Genomic DNA, 21325 nt, shown 5'->3' with positions numbered 1-21325 from the left:
CTCTTCAGTTTTCACATTCGATTTTATGAAATTATTATTGAAAAGCTTCAGTCTCTGTCCTTTTATATATATATATAAAAAAAGAAATAAATAAAAAAAATAAAAATAAAAAAAGAATCGAATATAAATGGTGGTCTGAGAGCAGCGCGCGTTGCCGCTTACGTTATGAAAAGTCGCGTTACTGTTCACGATTTAATTGGCCGACGATCGCGTAGCAGTCGATCGGGATAAAGCAAAAACGAGGAGAGCCCGATTTAATTGAGCTGAATGCACCGCCGGCCGCGACGGGCACATCCAGAGGGAGAAAGAGCGCTGATCGATAAAGTGTAATAAATATAATTACAACGAGGGTGGAGGAGGTGGGAGGGAGGAGGTTTTTTATTCTCCCCGGGGCGAGTGGAAAACGCGGAATTTATTATCGGGCACACGAGCGCGACCGTAAAACATCAGAGATTATAATCAATCTCGTCGATGATGATAAAAACCGCGCTGAGAGGCAAATTATTGTCGTGCCGCATCGGCGATGCATTTTCCATTAGGTCGAATAGGCCCGGGCATCGAATAACGCGATATAGCCGGCACAAAATTACAAGCCATTCTCAAAACGTCGTTAAAACAATCACAATTTTTCGAGCAATTATAGGAAAAGTCAATGAGAGTGCCACACTTTTCGATGAAACGGAAGAAGAAATTTGCAAGCTACACATCGCTGGTCGGTATTATTAATTGAAAAGTGAGGCGGGTTATTTGCAAATATTTCAATTCTATATACAGATTTTATCATTAAAATGCATAGTTTTCAGATATGCGTTTGACATAATATTGATATATCTTCTGTTACTAATATCTAATCTAACAATCTTTCCTTCTCTATCCAGGATGGATGGGCCAGCGGTGCTGTCGATGCCGCCGCTGACTTCTACGCAGAAATCGGCCCAATCGCCGCAACCACAAACGCATCCGAAACAGAATCAGGTAACGCAGAGACGTTGAAAAAGTAAGTCTTGAAATTACATCAAATTAAAATTTTGAAACAACACGAGGTGACTAATCGTGCGAGAGTGGAGCGAAACAAAATTACACAGCGATCCAGAACATTTTTTATGCTCCTAACTACATTTCAGATTGTTTGCTTTCGTATACTTTCGATTGACAGAAGTTTAATATTACACATCGATTAAATGTCGAGTCAACTAACAGCTATCAGAATAATTTCATAAATTGTCAGACATGTTAGCGGCAATCCAACCTAATCGAACCTAATCGTGAACGAATAAAGCGATCAAAAACTATCCTACGATGCGTTTAAATCTAAAGACGTCGTAGTACAACTAAACGGATAGGAGTTGCAGGTGGGCACCGTCTCGCTTTATGGGATTCACATCGTGTCGCTGGTGATCGAGGGCCAGGAGAGATTGTGCCTGGCACAAATCAGCAACACCTTGCTGAAGCAGTTCAGCTACAACGAAATCCACAATCGTCGGGTGGCATTAGGCATTACCTGCGTTCAATGTACGCCAGTGCAGCTGGAGATACTGCGCCGTGCTGGCGCGATGCCTGTGTCCTCACGTAGATGCGGCATGATCACTCGTAGGGAAGCAGAACGTCTCTGCAAGTCCTTTCTTGGAGACAACGCACCGCCCAGGTTGGTGCGAGATAACCAGTGGTTCTCGTGAAATTGTAGAACTGTTGAAAAACATATTTGAATTAAATTGATATAATAATCTCATTTAAATTTTTAGACATTTATTAAGCTTCAAATATTAATTATCATTAAAAATGATAATCTTAGATTTATTAGATTAGATTAGATAATTGTGATATACGTAATTATGAATATTCTTATACTACATTTTGCAGATTACCTGAAGATTTCGCGTTTTCCGTTCACCACGAATGCGCCTGGGGATGTCGCGGTGCTTTTCTACCGGCCCGTTACAACAGCTCGCGCGCAAAATGTATCAAGTGCGCGTATTGCGGCTTATTCTTTTCGCCTAACAAGTTTATCTTCCACTCGCATCGTATCGGCCCGTCCGACAAGTATGTGCAGCCAGACGCGGCGAATTTCAACTCGTGGCGCCGACATATGAAGCTGTCCGGTAGTCCGCCGGACGAAGTGGTGCATGCTTGGGAAGATGTGAAGGCGATGTTCAATGGCGGCACTAGAAAACGTTTGCTGGGCAATTCTAACGGCTCTCGGGAATCGCCGAGTCCGGCAAAGCAGCCTAGATCGTCGCCAACCAGCGCCGCGCAAATACCAACTCTGGTACCGTCACCGGCGCATCCTCGTGTACCACCATTCCCGGAATTACCCTTGCCGTTGTCCCGCAGTCTCGTAATGGACTACGTGTGGCATCAGCATCAGCAAGCGGCAGCGGTCGCCGCGGCCAAGACACCTAGCCCGTTTGCGTTTCCGTCCTACGCCCTACCATGGTTAACCAAGCGAAGTCCCGTCCTATTTCCCGGTAAAGCAAAATAAAATAAAGATAAAAATAATATTTAAATAATTTTAGAATAAAGATCTAAATTAATTTTACAATTTATAATTGTTATTAGTGATAAATTCATATATTTTTCTAATTTAAGTTGTTAATTAATTTAATTTTTTTCTTTTGTAAATTGCACGTTGTACATTGACGATTTTCAGGACCTTTACCGCCGCCTATAAGCGGCTCCAGTCCCACGGAACCGCTGATTCCGACTGTCAACCCACCTCTGCATCAATCTGCGTTTCGTCCGGTGATCCGTGGACCACCGATCGTCGAACCAGCGGTCATTCCGGAACGACAGGCAGACTCGAGCCAGAAAGAAGACAACTCAGACGACGAGGTTGATATTGAGACGACGGAGGATGATCCAGTGACGCCGCTCAACGCCAGTCTTCAGAATCTTCACTCGGCATCAAACTCCGCGATGAGCAGCCACAGCGGACGAAGTACGTCGCCGCAATGCTGGAGTCCTCCACGAGAAACGGTGAGTTACAGAACCTGAAAAATTTATTTATAATTAATTTTCCAGAAATAATAAAAAAATCACTTATCAATCGACGTCTTTCTTCAAATTTCGAGTTACGTGCTAATCTATGAACTCGCAGCATGGTTTTTCGTGCGCGAAATTTTTTTCGCACGGTTTGAGAATACAGCCGCAGGGAAATTTCTCGTGTCCTACCGATTATCGTGCAACCGATTACAAAGTAGTGACGTACTTCTCGTTATGATTGCCTCTCGAGGAAGCCGGGTGCGCGATCGCGATATCGCGTGCAACAGTCGATCGCGTGCGCAAACGTGACACGCTAGCGGCGGCGTGATTGTCTTTGTCGAGCCGCGCGCGATTATCTCCTCGCGTTACAATAGGGAGGATTCGCCACGGACATGTTTCCAGTGGTGACGGTATCACCGCTTATCGTCGAGTGTTTGCGATCGACGGCCCGATAATGGTCGCACGTGCGTTTCGACGGGCCAGCAGGTGGCCGCACATCACACGCGCATTATGTCCCATGAGAGGTCTTTTACGAAATCTTAACTCTCAAGTGGAACACTGGGTTACGGGATGATTTTTAATCGTTAGAGCTGTTATTTAATTCTTTGAAATTTTCTGTAGTTTTATTTAAATATTCCTAAACTATTCATTTTTTTTTTTTCTAATATCTGATAAGATATCGATAATGCTTTCAAATTAATGCAGGTCTTGAGATAAAAGCGAAAATAAATAAAGAAAAAATTAGTATACCGCTTAAGAGTTAGGACAAAAGTCTAAATTCATTCTGGAAAGGAATTATAATTAATTGCTTCATTTATATTGCACTATGCTGACAACAGAATAATTTGTATACGTATGAACGGCAATATATCGTGGAGAAAATTTCACACTAACAATTACCATAATGTCTCAGTAATTGTGAATTCATTGTGGACCATCTCGAAATTATAAGTTTAAATGCCGTGGGCAGATAATGGTCGGATAGATTAAATACTGGCATAGTAATTTAATCACGTAATTACTTGATGGTCCACAACTACCGCGACGTCATACTAAATTCTTAATATAAAATTTCCTCCGTGCGTGTATAAATTTCGGTTTCCCCTTTGAGACGATTCACGATATCGCCTGCGTACCCGTCGATTCTTATCCCGGAAAGCAATTTATTACGTCGGAACTCTTATTCACTCGCCGGTAAGCGAATAAAGGTATATGCGGTTTAATAACGGAGTATGTTTGCGTTGTAAGGAAAGTAGCTCCGCACCCCCGCGCGATGCGTGACCGTGCGACGTCTCCCCTGTAAACGGCCAGCGAGATATTTTCCCGCAACACGACACCCATCGGCAAACAAACTGCCGGCGCAAAGTTAATCGAATTAACGTCGCATCCGACGCGCGTTCGTTTAATCGAGTCCTCCCCTCGAGAAATCGTACACGCGAAATAAAGTATTATTTAGGCGGCAATCGGCGAGGAACCGGCCGATTTTCTCGCGTCTTTTTTAACCGACAGCCACGAAATAAGGAACGTCCACCTAGCTGGAATTAAGCAGCAAAAAAAAATTTTTTTAATACAAAAAACGAGCTAAACACTCGACCATTCGCGCGTACAATTATCGAGCAACGCGCGACGTTTTGATAATTAACAGAATCCGCCAGTTTATCTTCCTTAAACTAAAGCGAAATTTAGATCTGTGCACGTTTAAATGTGTTTTCATCGGGCTTTTAGAAAAAAAGTCTATACCACGCTTATCGAGAGGTGTAATATCAAAGCGATATTTTACAGCAAACGCGCATATTTGTGCGGTGCGCGATGTCGCACTGGATACCGTCTGATTTAAATAAGCCTCTGTGACGATCGCGGATTCGCTTCCTTAATCCGTCTTTGATGTCGCGGCGTCATTACCGCACCGGCAGCGTTTCACTGGAAACCACGACGCCGTGTGTGCGTGTAAACGCATATGTCGAAAGCGGTCGTTTAATCGTGTCGCACGTCGGTTCCGTAAGTGCGTTCAGGCTGCGCGCGCGACCGGCTCGTTCCGCGTTTCCGTTCCAAAGAGCGGGAGAGTACGGGGGAGGGTATTTACCGAAACAATAATTATCGCGATTGATGATGACGAAGGGGGTCACCCACCGCTGTCGGCGCACGAGCAGTCAGACCGCAAAGCAAATTCTAGGGACGGAGTCGAGTAGTATTACGTTGCTAGTTGGCGCTACGATGTAAATGGCCGGGGCGGGCACGTCGCTACACAATAATTCTGCCAGGCACCCAATTGCTACCGCCGCCGCTCGTTACCGGCTAAATTGCCGCGGAATAATTAACCCGAGCACCGTCGAAAATTCCACCGGCGACCTCGATGTTAATTGCTGCGCCGACTGCTTTGCCCTACGGTTATAAATATGAGCGTAATGATTATACCCGTGATATTACGCTGAGAGACAAGTGGAAAATGGGAAAATGTGAAAATAATTGCAAGTCACGGATTAATACCTTTCTAATGGAGACATTAATTCGTGACGGTCGAAATTCCTCGTTTGCTATTAATTGCTGCGTTAATGACACTCTTTTTTGCAAGCTCAAGAGCCCCCGAGATCGACGACCTGAAATATAAAGAGTATCAGAAAGGAGGTCCTTCAGTCTATGACTTTCTAAGTTATTTTCTTAAATTTTAAATATACTAGAATGAATTGCGTGCGCTACGTACTCACAGTTTTTCAAAAGATCCTGATTCGTCCGAATTATTATAATTAGGGGCATTAATTATAATAATTTCGATATAATTACAATTGAATAATCTGTAGCTGACGGTGTATTGCCAGTTTACTTATGTAACTTCAGAGAGAAGTAGCTTTCTGTGTAGCTTTCGGTTAGGTTAAGTCATTTTCCATCCTTCCGTCCTTCCTTCCTTCCTTCCGTGGGTTTCTGGATTATCCTGACGGCGCCGAGACTTTGCACCAAGCTGCGAATGACACGGGCTGCGATATGAAATGTTCCTTACACTATATTCTCTCTAAATTCCTCAAAAATTACTTACTCTCGCAATGGGATAAGAATCTCGACTACGGTGAAAACGAGCGAGGTGCAGATCTCATGCTCTCAATTTTGATCTACAATTTAAGATCCTACAAAATCTCGACCGCGAATGCTGCAGCTTCGATGCTCGCGTGTCGTCGCCCGACTACAAATACGCGAATACTTTGCGGCGGAATAAAGAACGAGACGACTTACCTTCATTTGCCTCGACGAACGTCGGTAAATGGACGACTGCGGTGATCCGTGCAGGATGCTGCGGTTCATACGGCCCCCAGGGTGAGGCGGGACGTAGGTACGCGACGACGAGCTGCTCGAGGACACGCAGATGCGAAGTCTTCGTCTCGGAAAATGATGCTCTCAACATGGCGTATCTTCTCAACTGCGCAACGACCCGCGTAGACTTTTCGCGATCAGCCGATTTATGGAGCGCTGTGATTAGTCGACGCGCTATGATCTTCTATCACTCCACCGACCGTCGCCGAACGTCCGACGGCGCGGCCCGAACCGATCTATGGTGCTCGCGGGTGAGGCGCGGTAAGGGGAAGGGAAATCTTTAAGACTGTCTTTCACCGGACATATTAATTAAATATTAAAGAAGCAGAAAAATATTCGGGTTATTGGATTATTTTTAGAGTTTGCTCGAACTCGAGTTTTAGAACGGCGAAGGTTTCGGAGCTCGAAAGCGACGGAATCGCGAATAAAATATGCTCGATCGTCGAGTATGATTATTTTTTTATTTTGGGAGAAGACGCCTCGAGCTCGGTCCGGCGCATTAAAAAAAGACGTAAACAGATGTTACTCGGCGTCGAGCGCTGGGCGCTGCCGAAAAGTGTGCGAGAAGAACAGCGTTCAGTTGACGATCGGCTCTATCGACTGTCTCACTTTCTTTACGCGGATGTCCTTTTCTCTCCAACGGTCAGTCAGTCAGCTGTGGAGCCTCGGTCGTGCGAAGGCGTCGCTAATCGCTCCGCAATTTCGCGTATTTTCGACCGCGAACGAGATAATCTCGCGTACGAATAAGTGTCGACGTCGTAGATTCGGAAACGCGCGATCGTTTTACGTACGTCTGTGCTATCCTACTCATCGTTTTGTACTTAGTTTCGTGCTTCGAAAAAGTACTTCGGTAAAGTAAGGTTACGTCGCGGGTGGCGCGCGCGAAGCGTCCGACGTGAATTGCGCCGCGTATTACTCGGACATTTTCGACCACCGGCTTCCATTACAATTTTCTTCGGGAGGTTCCGACAATTGCGCGGGAGGAGCGAGAAGAGATCGTCACTTCGCCAGTCTTCCTTGTCGCGGCGGAAGTTCTCATTCCGTGTCGAGCAAGAGATTTTCGGAGGAAATTCGAGGACGATAAAGCGCGCGGGGAACTTCATATCGCGATACCCGTCTCATTCGCTGCTTTTAGAGCAAGTCACCGGCTGATAGTTCGTCGCGGTTCTGAATTTAAGCCGTAAAATATCGCGATAATCCACCGTTCTTCTTTCGGTCGTACGTCTCTCGAGTGATAGTGTTAGTGAAGTGCTGCAACACTTTGGGATTAACCAGACACTGCCACGAAAAGAAGGAAGGAAGGAAGGAAGGAAGGATGACGACAAACGCCGCTGGCCGTAGACCACAATTGTAATTACCCTAAAAAGAATTAATATAATTAACTAACATCTGAATCTAATAACACACGCGAAGCGCGCGCTCTAAAGTCTCTAATTTTACTTAAAAAGAAAAAAAATAATACATCTTCGAATATTAAACATACGTGGAAAAAAATTAGAAACATTCTCTTCATTTTTCTGCAACGAGCTAATTATCTTTTACCAGCGTAGATCTTTCAATTAAGAATAAAGGGGTTAATTCCGATTTACTCTTAACTGCACAACTGATAATTTTTTTATCCGTTAAAAAATATATAACCAGCGCAGTAGTCCTGGTTTATCGGTACTCGAAGACGTTAATCGGCCGCCGTGCTCAAAAGCGAGAAAGAGATAAAAGGGACCAGCGAAAGGGTCGGTCTCCCTTGAGCGTTGGCGAGAGAAAGAGAAAGAGGTAAAACCTGCAGGAGAAAGGAAGAAAGAGAGATAAAGAGAGAGAGATAGAGTGAGAAGAGAGAAAAAGAAGCGACGGGGATGGACCGGGATAAGCCGTCCGGATTGCCAGACTGCTTTTCAATTCCCCTTGTCAGTGAACGTGTCGAGTGGGACGTATTTTGTCCGGGATATCTCTCTCTCTTTCTCTCTTTTTCCCTCTTCCTTTTTCTACGTTATATCTCTTTCTCTCTTGCCATAGCTGAGAAGCGTGTACATACATGGGAGATATTTGTCACAAAGGTGCAAGCAACGCTCTTTCTCTTTCTCTCTCTTTTTCTCTCTCGCTCTCTGTGCATCAGATAGGAAGTGGAAACCTAGTTACTGCGCCATGGGCCACGATGGCAGGATCCAGAGTACCGGAGTACAAGTGTATCGCGGTAACTGAGTAATCCCCGAACGTTATTTGCAGTTATTTCTCGCTTCGCTGGCTAGACTGAGAGAGAGAGAGAGAGAGAAAGAGAGACTGAAAGAACGATATTTTCATTTTCGCAACATCTGTGAATCTCTCGCTGGTTTACGTGCCACGAGTTTCGCAAAGCTGTCCCTTCTTCTTTCGGAACTGTAAACTCGAACCCTGTTCACGGGACACAATAAGATATCCGAGCTAAAGTTAATTACAAAAATCCTGAGCTTTAAGGTTTCAAATCTCGAGATTGACTTTGTATTCCGCTTCTAAATTTTTGTATAACGATAAATATATTCGTCGTATGCTGTACAAGAAACTTTAAATTAATGCACGCAGTAGAAGAATTACTACGACGAAGCTAAGCTCGAATAAAAAGATTCCGATTTGCATTTGATAGCCACGTAATTATATTTACTTACAAAAATATTTTTTTAGTCAAGAATTATCATATAATCGGTTCGTATATTTATAATTATTAATGGCACTTCACGTGCTGCAGCTTCAACGAAAACGTATCCGTTTCGGTAGGTAAGAATAATTCGTTGTCGATCAATTAAGATGTTTCGTTCAATCGTGATTACTGAAAGTCCCGAATCGCACCGGTAAATTCCCTTCGGTCGAGCTTCCCGAATTTCGAAAGCAAACGAAGATGAACCTCGCGGAATCTCCTCCGCTATCCATTTAAATGCAATTAAGCAACGTCACGTAGAAGCGTAACGGGGGTCGGAAACGTTTAAATCAAACTACGGCTGGTTTAGTTAGTTTCGACCGCAACTTTTAATTGCGCCTCGGCCGTCTGGAGAGTCATTAGATTCCGGAAAAGATACGTTACTTCTTTTCTCTTTCTCGGCACTTGACAGTATTTCTCTTTCGCATTTTTCCACGCGGCTCTCTCTCTCGAAAGAGAGAACCGTCAGCAAACAAAAAAAATAAAAAAAGGGAATTTTTAATCCATAAAAATCTTTCTCGATAACTCGCAAGTAAAATCATCAGTGGAATTTTAATTATGAATTATATAATTTTCGTGAATTAAAAAAAAAGAAGTTTCTTTTTACTTTAGCAAACATATTTCGTTTATACAATGTTTCGATATTTTTATTTTTTAATTATTAATGCATTAAATAATATTGCATACGTTACTTTTTCTTCTTTCTTTTGGTTTTAAATATTTTAACCGTAAAAAAAAGTATGCATTTTTTATATCGTTTGATTTATACAAACTTTTTTAAATAAATGATCTAATTTACTTTAACGATCAGCTGACATTTAAGCTTTTACGTCGTCTGCATTAATTAAGGAACCCCAGCTGGCATTTTTAAGAGCCAGCGAGTAGAGCTAGAGTTACTTCCTGCTGCATGGAAATGTTAAGTTCTGACCTTATATTCCCGGCCCTTCGGGACACTCTGTGATTAAATTGACTGTCGTATACACATTGCGACATGTATCTATGTCTATCATCAAAACAACTTAACCTGATAACATTTCGTTCAGCGGATTTATTTTATCGTGTAAGCTTACCATTGTTGTGATTTATAGAAGCGGCCACCGCACTCCTACATTATAGACACTGTTAACAAATAATCGGAATGTCATCAGGATAATGCGCGACAATATCTAATGCTAATTAATTAATTCAACTAAGTTACTATATCTACTGCAATTTATTAATTACTGTAAACTACCGTTCATGATTCATAATTAATATTCCATTTATTCCGCACTTTAAACAATGTAGTTATAAAGTTTAAAAATATATATATGTGTATATATACATTTTTAAATTTTTTAAATTCTATATAGATGTACGCATATTTTTCTCGGACAATGTTTCGCTTAAAATATTTTAAATTGTCGCGCGACGCAAAGTCAAATGTCCAAAATTCGTCGACGTCGAAATGCACCGCGACGTCCGCGGCGCAGCCTCATTCTTCCCTTCGTTTAATTCAACCCCAGCTACCTCTTACTCAATTCTATTTGCACCTGGGTGTTGGTCGTGCCGTGCCCGTGAGAAATACAGCATCACGGGCCCGAAATGGAGGCTCGCTCCATGCAAGTCGAGGGCGGCGACTGTTGATTTAATTATAATCATTAGTCCGAACCAGCTCCGCCCCGGGACCCTCAAATCCAATACAACTCCCGCCGTCTGCTATCATCCCCCGCATCACCGGTCGCTCTTTCTCTCGCCTCTCTTCCGCCTGAATTTCTGCGCCGCTCTAACTTTTGAAATCACCTCCGCTTGACATGGGTGAGGTAATATCGTGAATTATTTTAAAAAGGAAACTTAAAGGTCTAACTGCGCCGCTTTTCCGCGATGCTAATTTTTATTATTTTGCAAACTTTAATTACAATTATTTATTTATTTAATTATTTTTTTTTTTTTTTTGGGGTACGATATACTTTCTTTTTTAAACGCTAAATAGCTTTATTAGAACTTTAGATAATTGACGAGTAGTTCTCGGTCCGCTATAATGTTTGCTGGTTAGATTAATGTGAATTTTTCGCTTTTTATCACGGTGAAATAGAAAAAAATCAATGAGGCCTACCGGAATTCACGAATAGTTAAAAACAAAAGCAATTTTTGTGGCAATTGTCGTGTAGAGATCAAAAGCATCAAAGTTTTGATACATCCCCTGCAGGTCCCTTCTCGCCGGATTGAAACTCGTTAACGCCGTTACGGTGTTCACAGTATGGCCACCTGAATGGAGGAGCTTACGCGAAAATTGTTTTATACCTCGCACGTGAAATTGAGAAGCTGCAAATAATGTTTCACTGCGGTGAACATCAATATTTCTGTTCAATATTTTGCATAATTCTTAATTTTGCCACACATATCTGTATTAAGGCCGAAAGAAATTTCTCCTTTCGAAAATTTGTAGAAAACAAAATTACTCTTACAAATTCATAATTTTTTTTATACGTAAAAGATTTTTTAAATTTTAAATATTTCATACATTCTTTAAATCCATTTATACATATTAAAACAATTGTTTTTTCTTTTTTAAAAAGTATTCACACAATTGAAACAATTATATCTTTGCAGCTAATAAAATTTTTGTATTCGATATTGGTTTTAAATATAAGTTTAAATTACTAAAGAAGAGAATAAAATCAAATCAATCCGGTATCGGATAGAGATTTTCATATGCAGAGTCCACAAATAAATTTATAAACATTTCTATAAAAAATCACAAGTAAAGCGTACAACTAACAGTCCGATTGCGAATATAAACGAATGGATTAGGACAAACGCTCGTAATCAGCCCGCCGTGAAATCGCGTCGGTTTCAACAACTCTGGCGATACCGGTGGCAGAAAAAAAAAGGAAAAACCGCCGATAATACCCAGGAATTGGGAGCAAGAGAGTAACTCTTGGGCCGCGCGCGCTATCGGACACATAACGCTCTTCCGGGGCACAAATCCGGCATTATCGAGAGTATAATCAATTTCCCGACATAATACCGAAACGACCCGCAAGCTCGAGCAAGCCCGTCCGACCGGAAGCGATTTCGACTAACGCGATTGCGTATTAACTCCGCGCATCACGTGTCTGCATCCCAATCGACCTCACAATTCGCAAACGCTCATCCACTCTAACGTGCGCTTCTCCCCTCGAGATATTCACGTACCCTTCCGTACTTTTTCCGCGCTGTTCTTTACTCAAACTTGTTTTACCGATTCAGAAATTCCGCGATACCTCACGCAGACTCCGGTATTAATTTTTAACCGTGAAGATACGCTCCGTTCTACCAGGCAAATTTCACGGGAAAGCGAGCAACTGTGAACTTTTTATTACAATCTTTTTTGTAGATCATCGAACACTTCTTATTTTATTTATCGATTTTATATAAGTATACGTTACAATTATTTTCGGTTACTTTAATTATCACTTACCTATTTACGGCGAAATATTATCCGTCTATTTAAAGAAAAAAAGAAAACAAGGACTGCAATCAGCTTTACAAATGTTCCACCGACCGGGTCGACGGCCACCGTCCATGGAAATCCGAAATCCGCAGCGCGAACGACGCGGAGGAGGTACGGGGAGGGAACTTTCAATTCTGCAAAAATAAAGAAGACAGTTGTACCGAGCGCGCGGTGCATGTACACCGCATTCAGTCGTCAGTCTCGATGCGCGGGCCGGCTCGAAAGTTTTGCCGTTAACGTAAAAGCCATCCCGTGCGCCGAGGGGGGGACAGTCGGGTGAGCCCCGGAGGCGGGGGGGAAAGGGTGCCCGTCCGCGCGCTACGATTGTTTCGCCGTAATCCTTTATTGGATCAACGGGGCTGGAAACAATCGAGCGCGCCATAACGCGAGGATGGGCAGACCCGTCCATGTCGGTCCGGGCGGGAAACGCGGACGGGGGTTTTTCGGTCCGCCGGATGCGGCGCGGTGGCGGCCGCCGCCGTTGGCCCCCCCTCGTCGGCGAAGGGTGCGGCGGAGGAAACGCCGCGCTAGATAAGCGGGGGTGGCATCCGACGATGGGGACGGGGCGCAGGATTTCTACCTACTTTGCCGGGTGAACGGAGTTACAAATGGGAGAACGCGGAACTCATCCGCAAGCGGGAAACTCTCCGCTTCTTCCTCGCTTCTCTCTCTCTGTCTCACTCTTTCTCCTTTGGTTTCTCTCGTACAGCGCGACGTCTTGGCCGTATCTCTTTCACTTTTTTTTTCCCTTTTCGATAAATGATCCTATCTCCTTTTGCATCATTTCTTTAATAACGGGTTTTAGATGTGGCTCGAAACAAACGATAAATTTGTCCCATTTTACTCGGCTCTTACGGCATCTCGCGAGACTTCGCGAAACCGGGTCGTTTGCCGTTGATTCAATGTTCCTACGCGTACGGTGTTTTCGCGCTTCCAGGGCTGAGCCACGGTAGCATTCGTCACGTGCCGGCGATGTAATAACGAGGTGGATAACATAACGAGACTTACATGCCTCGAATTCACGCCGGTCCGGCTCTCCCTTCGATTTGCGGCGCAATCGCGTTGTCCTTTCTCTTTCTCTTTTCATAAATTCTTCACTGGCCTCCTCTTTATCTTCGATAATCCGTCTCCTGAAGGATACTCCTGGGAATCGTCGCAAATACAGAGGAACAGTTACATCTATTCCGCGCGTTTCACGTTTTCCTCGATGTGATATTTAAACCGTTTCGAGGGTGAAAAACAAAACGTTACGCAAACGATATAAATTTTAGGCCGAGTAGTTTCTAACAAGCAAATAAAAAATAATTAAAATAATATTAAAAAAAAAAAAGAAAAAAAGAATTATAAAAAAAATCGCCACTGTACAATTTTCTCATTTAAAATGCAACACGTTCGTTTTCGCGCTTAATTTTTCACGTTACAATCACGAGGGGGGACACAAAGGGAAGTCTGTAAATCTTCTCGTGACGGTTCCTCGGCCGTTTCATCGCTTTTAATCCATCCTGAAGCATACGTCGAGGATCGCAGTTCATCGCGTGGCGAATTGATCTTTTACGAGAACAGATTCGCCACTAAGCACGAGCCCTCCGTGTATATACACGGAGGTTTCACGGATATCACGATGAACATATGTGCCGACGACCCCAAAGATATGTAATAGCGCGTCGGCTTCATAGGATACGCATTGTGCGAGGCCACCCGCTCCGCAGTGAACGTTTCCTCGCAGCAAAATCGCTTCACGCAATAATGTTCTCATCTGCTTTCGCTGCTCGATGAGTAATTAACGTGTTAAATCGATGTAAGGTCGAAAAAGTAAAAGAGAAATCACGCGAACGCATTAAAGAATATAATTTTGAAGAATTTTCTTAAATATTATACTAGTTTCATTCAGTATTATTTTCGACAAATTATTATTTAGCCAGTCAGTAGTAGATGAGTGACTGTTATTTACGAATGTGCTTCGAGTGGGTGTATAATGTCGGGAAGCGGAAAAGTAACGCTAGGGTGGACGGAGAAGAAGGTGTATTTTTCGGCATCGCGCCCGCCGAACAAAAGTCACCCTCCGTAACGTTTTTACCTCGTCGAATTACCTCACAATAGGTACAACGCGACCCCTTTCGTAGCTCAGTTCTCTCCCCTACGCGGGCTCGCCTCTCTCCCTCTCTCTCTCTTCCTCATTCAGCACACAAAACATAATTATTCGAAATCCCAAACAGCATGAAAATTTTATCCGCGCTTTGACAGACGCAGTCCATTAGGGCATCGGCCGATGATTAATCTTTGCACGGCGGAAGCCGGGCGAAGATATGAAAATATTACGATTCATTTCTGGCACAAGGCGACTCCGTCGTAATATAACTCCGCGCGACAGCTCGTGCTATCCTTCCGCAAACAAAACTCGAATATACTTCGAGCTCGCTTCAGCTCCAGTCAAATCTGAAAGGTATAATTACGGCGTACGTGTAAAATCGTCGTTTAACGAAGATTTAGAGACGGGTAGTTCCCTCGTTGAAACGGCCGTCGGGGATGAGAGCCGACAAATTGCAGACTTTTCAGCTAAACACTGCTATCTAGGTGCGCAAATACACCTTTGTCGCTACACGCGAGCCGGCCCGTACCATCGAGATAATCGCCGAGATGCACGAGCCGCGATAGCGGGCTTCGAAACGGCAGTTAAAGTCGATTGCACCGTAACGTCCGCGCGCGGCATGAAATATTTATACCGCCGTGATGATTACAACGTCACACGTAACCGCGCGAGGCTACGATGATTACATTTACTTTTACAAGGGAGGGAACGGAGGTAAGGGGGACAATCGTTCGCGTTACCATCAGTTAAGGACGTTCGTGTTAGCGTTCGCTGCGCAAATCGAGGGGCTTGTTACGGTGAAAAATAAAATCTACGGGAATTCTCTCCCCCGCTTCTCGTTGTAATTATAAAACTGCTCTAATTAAAACCACGCGACGCCGATGATTACTTTGCGTTTCGGCAGGGTTTGCTATCGCTTTGCATTCGCTGTGTCTTTATGTAGCTCGATACAATAATTAACCGATATCTGTTCTACAAGCGGTATTTTTTTTTTTTTTTAGATTGTTGTAATGGATTGAAAGATTTTGAGCATCTCGAAATACTTGCGCGTCGTTCGCTAGCTTATCTAATCAGAATCTTTTCGTATTTTTATTATACGTGTCTCGTGTATTCGGCCCGTGTTCGTTTAATCGATCTCGTCTTGAAGAACCTCGCGAAACTCACTCGCTTATGCAATTAACTTCTGCTATACTTGGTGCCCGAGAAGGACGTAAAGTGATTACAAGCCGCTCTATTTTCCCCGGAAGTGACTCGCGAGGCCCCCGTATAACTTATATGGAGTTGACGTAGTCGCTTCTTTCGTAATTTCGTAACGCGTTTAAGCTAACGAGAACTCAGTGTGCGGAAAGCACGGGGTGTCGTTAAAAATACATTCTCGCGTGACGCTGCTTCCTGTCGCGGGTCTTCGGGGGTGCGTTGCTACTGCCCGGTGGTTTTTCGTTTCTCTCTTCCATAATGAATGCCGTAGTGCGCGCATGTGATCAGCGAAGTCGCGACGTGCTCCGATTTTTAAATAACACCCCGGGATAAATATTTCAGAAAGAACCTCCGCCTCTCTCATCTTGTGCGTTCTCAATTGTATAAAAATGTCAAATATAATCATACCGTGTAAACGATATTAAAAACACGTGCGCGATAGAATATCGCAACCCGTTAATTAAAAAAAAAATAAAATAAAATAAAATAAAAAAATAAAATATGTATATCGAAATAATCCATTGAAATACTTGAGCTCAGGATTCTTCGCGTGAGGTACATTTTCACCGGCTATCGCCGGCAATCCCGAAGCGTTCGCCGTGACGCGAAATATCGCGCGTACCGGGGGTGAAGTCGAGAGGCTCCCGGGGGAGCGGTGAAGCCCCTTCCACGGACATTACGGTAAACGCGCGTTTCCGTGACTTTTTAATCGGCGAGGCAGGCGGAGGAGCGGCACGACGTGGCGCGGCGCGATAGAGCGACTGCTCGTTTCGTCCCTGGCCGAGTGAATAATTCACCTCGATCGATCCGCACCGACGGACGGCGCGCGGCGGCGGAATTAATTTAAGTAATTCGACGATCGCTATCGACGGAAGCATTAAATAAAGCACCGTGTGTGCCCCGCTTTGGCGTTTAGATTGTAGATCGCCGCGGGCGGGGGGTGTCGGCCGCCCGTCAACCCCCCTCCCCCCCGCGAGTCATCGTTGCATACCTGAGTGGTTGATCAGGATGAGTGGATCGTCATCTATTTCCACGGCTGTCATTACGTCAAGGAGTCCGCGACGTATCGCGACTGTTTGTCGACCCGCTTTCCCGTTCCCTCGGCCGACCTGCTCAGTGCTCACCTGTCTCCAAATGACATTTTCTGTTTTCAAACGCGCACTTCCGCGACGATATTATTACTGCTCGCTTATGGCCGACCAAACGTTGACTCCTTAATGTCGAAATGAAAAATGCATGCCCGTCGGCCGATGGAGCTTTACGCGAGCCGTCACGATTGTGACGTTACGCTCGAGTCCCTCTTCAGCGCGAGCAAATGAAAATAATAATCTTGTAAATTAGTATACGTTCGGTATAATCTTTAATTGTACCGCTCGTTATTAATAATAATGTAAAAATGTACTGGAAAATATATTTCTCGTTTTTCGCGAAATAATAATAATTAAAAAAAAAATACTTCTCGTTTTTAAAAGAAGATTTTTGGTGATTTAAATATTTTGTACAAATGTTAGCATACGTATTCTTTAACGTGTTCTCCCCTTGGGAAATTAATTAATCAAGTGTAAAAATTATGTCGGCAGGAACGGGAGGCTGAGAAGATCGCCGAGGAAGCCGCGGCTCTACGAGACGTAAAGACGGAGTTGCCACCGGCGAGAAGTCCCGAGACCTGGCACGGCAATGCCTACTATCGGCATCTCAACGTTCTGAAGGGTGAGCGAGAAACTTTTGCAAATAAGCTTTGGCGTTTTCGGGGAAAAAAGCCCTTCGACGAACCTCTCTCCACCCCACCCCACAGCTCCCGAAACGTCCATCTTCTCGTTTAACGTTAAAACGTTTACGACGAAGACCAAATTAATTATCCACGAGCTAATTAAAGGATGCTCAGGACTTGAGAATTTTATAATCGCGAGAACACGCCCATAATTAATTGGACGAGTGTATATAAGCTCGGGAAATATTTTATTACGTAAAACGGAGTAGTTGCAAAAATACGGGATTTTCATAATATTACGAATATCAGAGCGTTATAAATTACCGTGATAAATTAAAAACGTCACGGGGAACCGGAGTCCGCGGGCAGAGATAATTCCCGGAGTTTCCACGAGAGATGGCATTTCCAATTAACGTCGCTCGAAATGCGCTTTTCCGCGATATAATTCAGGGATCCGCGGGCAGGCCTCGGGTGCCGGGTCGATGTCGCGGAAAATCGTCTCTCGCGCGTTTTCGCGAACGGCGCCTCCCTCCTCCGTGTCACATTTACACGTTATTCTCGGATGAATAGCCGACGGAGCCGCGAATTCAAAGCGCTGCCGCTCAGCACGCGCGGCTCCTCTGTGTAGAAACTGCCCTCATTGATATTAGTAATTAATTAGTAACTACCATGGATCAAGCGGCTCGGCGAGAAGATCGGAGTTCCAATTAATTAGAGTAATTAGTCGCGACCGGAGTGTTAAGTGGAAACGCGGAGGGTTGCCTTGATATTCAGACGGCGGGGGTGGATCTTCCAGGCAGTAATAACGCGGAAATGGGGTGCGGGTAGCCCTTCGGCCGGCCAAGGGGCGTGATTTGCGTCGACGCTTGCGCGTACCTATCCTACGGCCAAGTCGAGCTCCATCGGCGGCACGACGTTTCGCGAATTCGCGAAACGTACAGTTTTCGCACGGTGGTATTGTACCGCGTTTCCTTCGAATTAACTGGGGATCGCGCAGAACGGCGAGGCACCAAATTGCCGATTGCGAAGCAGGACGATTCGGAATTTCAACTAATTCAATCGACGATAAGATAAAACTAATATCAATTTTTTTTTTTTTTTGAACGATAATCGGCTTTACGGCGAGTCTTATCAATTCTCAAACCTCGGCCGACGAAACAACTTTCGCGCAAAAGTAAAACGTAATTAAATTCGAACGGCTTTTAAAATTGATATCTCACGCAATCGAATTAAGTTCGACTGAATTAAAAAATGTTAATGCTGCTCTATTAAATTGTCGGCGGTGCTCTCTTTTACTTCATGGAAATATCCTCCTCGGGGGATGCTCGGCCAGCACGATGCAATGATATAATATGTAAGCACAGAGAGCATGTTTGCAAATGCGACGCGGATTTCAAATCGGACGTATGTGCGGGTGCGTGCGTGCACGAGGATACACTTGTACGTAAACGCGTACGCACATGGCGTACACACGCGCGTCGCTCCAAGTATATCGATGGACTCATTCAACGAGGGCGTAAGCCGAAAATAACGAGATAGGTGCCGCATCGACGCGATGAATGCGAATACAGGATCATTGGCGGTGAACGTAGGCACTTTGACTAACGTATAGCCGTTGAAAAAAAAAAAGAAAAAAAAAGAAAGAAAAAAAAAAGCCTGGACTGGATCTCCTTCTTTTCCCTTTCCATACAAACGGCACATCTTTTCAGACCCGCCTTTTTCAAGCCTGTCATGCAAAAACAAATCGACCCTCCCGGCTGAATCCGCCGTTCGAACGCTCAAATTAGCCGAACGAGACTAATAAAGAGAATCTTTAAAAACGCGCGTATCTGTCGCGTCGGAAAAATATATTTGATGTCGCAAGATACGTCCGCGTCGGACCAGTTAAGGTTTGCACTACTAGACTTACGTTTTCCTACGAAGAAACCGCGGGGAAGCGGCGGTGCTACCCGAGGCTGGATTTTATTACGTGTCCCGCATGCGTCGATGTTGATCGGACCGGCGAGACACCGCTAATTACCGGATGATAATTATTGCAGGGAACGAGCCGGCCGTGGAAAGGGCGGGCACCGATTGCTCCGCTTGCCGTCCACCACGCGGTATGTTTTACGGCCAAGTCCACAGTCCGTCCACGCCGACCAATTAATCGAGCTGGCCCGGCCCGATATTAATTGACACCGCAGGAAACAGCGGCGTACTGGAAGACTTCCGTAAGCTTGCGACACGTCCGTTGCCTTAAAGCACAAACTCCGGTCGATTCACAGTAATCGTCGAACTTAAACGGCTGGAGAGCGCAACGATGGTTCCAATGCCTTTTCCAGGATCCGAGAAGATCAATCTTTAAAAGTTGACGAACCTAGACTTAAAAAAAAAAAAAAACTAATTACACGAACTAACGTTAACGAATTAATTATAGCGTAATTAATTTAAATTGAATCTTCAGTGAACGCTATTAGAATCTGACGTTTGCGTTTTAGGGAAATCGGTTAAACGCGGGTGTCGCATCAGATTCTTCATATTATAATCCGCTTCGCGGCATTTCGCTGAGTTCGGGCCCGGCCTCACCGCTCGCGAGGCTCGCGTAAAATTTAGACCCGTCGCGTCGCTAGCAAACACTTTCGTCTCGCGTACTTGTGATACCGATTAGAAGTCGTAACAGACATCGATTTTATCGCGTCGTCAAGTGGCAGCTTCTTGTTACAGCCGGTAATGGATCTTTGCTAAGCGCGGCGATTCGTTTTAGCTGGATTTCGTCCCTTTACGACGTCGTAAGCAGGCGGGCAGATCGATCGAATCGACAGGGCTGACGAGAAATTTCCGAGGTATTTCCGTTGTGAATGTAGAGTCGACGCCGGCGACGCTGCGTCCGCCCCTTCGATGAGGCGAGAAAAGAGAAGTCACGCTGACATTTACGAGTTCAGCAATCTCCAAGTGAACTTAACTTGTTAATCCACTCCCGTATTACTCCGATTACTCCGTAATTTTCTAGCAAAATTTCGCGAGAAGCTCAGCATTACACGCACGTATAAAAGATGCAGATACATGAAGACGACCGCGATTTACAACACAAAAAATGCATGATTTACATTCAAAATTAATTCTATATTTACTTCTCTCGATGATAAAGTTCATAAATTTTGGCAAAACGCCTTTTTCTTTTTTTTCTTTTTAATAAAACAGAAAATATATTTAACTTTTTCGTAACTTTACGTAAATTATTTAATTTATTTGTAATATTATTTTTCTTCTAAGAATAATATCATTTAAATTTAATATTGAAAAAATACGAGAACTTAATCCCGAATCTCAGTCATGCACGTCCGATATGATACACTAATATAACATAGTACGTCTCGAATGTGAACTTGGTTACATCCGTTCCTAGTAATGTCGAGAATTACATCGCGGCGCTAATCACTCCCGGCGCGCGGCGCACCGAGCAGTAGTTTAGAATCGATAGCCGTTTACCGATGCACAGTGCAATTGTATTTCATTGCGCGATCGATTTAGGCAGATCGAGGAGCCGGACACGAATTTAGAAAGAAGAGAACAGAATTTCCCCCCCCCCCGCGCTTTATGCTGTAGGCTGCAGCTGTAAGTACCGCCGCTCTAGTAGATTAACATACGTAAGCACGACGTTGCATCGTTGAACATATTGTAGACGACAGCGTGTGTGAACAAAACCCACGAGTGTAATCCAAGGTTCTAATAAAAGGTCTTGATTGCTGGAATAAAAAAAAGAAGAATAAGAAAAAGAAAAAAAAAACAATTCCTGTGACGCGATCACCCTCACCATGCCGGCGAACGATAAGGAATTATGTTACTCCTGTAATATTGCATGACTTTTGGTGGACTTATTTCGTTACTACTTTATCAGATTCTTTTTATTAAGAAGCTCAACTATTT

The 21325-nt window shown here is 44.1% G+C and overlaps 1 protein-coding gene across 1 annotated transcript; it reads left to right on the top strand.

Annotated features, from left to right (window-relative positions):
- The first annotated feature begins 265 nt into the window (after nt 1-265).
- Fuss (SKI family transcriptional corepressor fussel) lies at nt 266-19772 on the top strand. Its single transcript, XM_070671511.1, has 6 exons — nt 266-975; nt 1344-1645; nt 1861-2465; nt 2648-2973; nt 17289-17418; nt 19459-19772. Exons 1-6 carry the CDS (start codon nt 880-882, stop codon nt 19563-19565), a joined length of 1566 nt encoding a protein of 521 aa, XP_070527612.1. The 5' UTR covers nt 266-879; the 3' UTR covers nt 19566-19772.
- Nucleotides 19773-21325: the final 1553 nt, after the last annotated feature.

Source organism: Cardiocondyla obscurior, linkage group LG23 (assembly GCF_019399895.1).
Source record: "Cardiocondyla obscurior isolate alpha-2009 linkage group LG23, Cobs3.1, whole genome shotgun sequence".
NCBI classification, from domain to species: Eukaryota; Metazoa; Arthropoda; class Insecta; order Hymenoptera; family Formicidae; genus Cardiocondyla; species Cardiocondyla obscurior.
The sequence above is the reverse complement of the archived record's forward strand: the minus strand, read 5'-3'. Positions and strand labels throughout refer to the sequence as shown.

Coding starts and splice junctions, on each gene's coding strand:
- Fuss (XM_070671511.1), top strand. CDS start 880: ATGGATGGGCCAGCGGTGCTGTCGATGCCGCCGCTGACTTCTACGCAG. Junction 2,466..2,647: donor AAGTCCCGTCCTATTTCCCG/GTAAAGCAAAAT, acceptor GACGATTTTCAG/GACCTTTACCGCCGCCTATA. Junction 2,974..17,288: donor GGAGTCCTCCACGAGAAACG/GTGAGTTACAGA, acceptor TTATGTCGGCAG/GAACGGGAGGCTGAGAAGAT.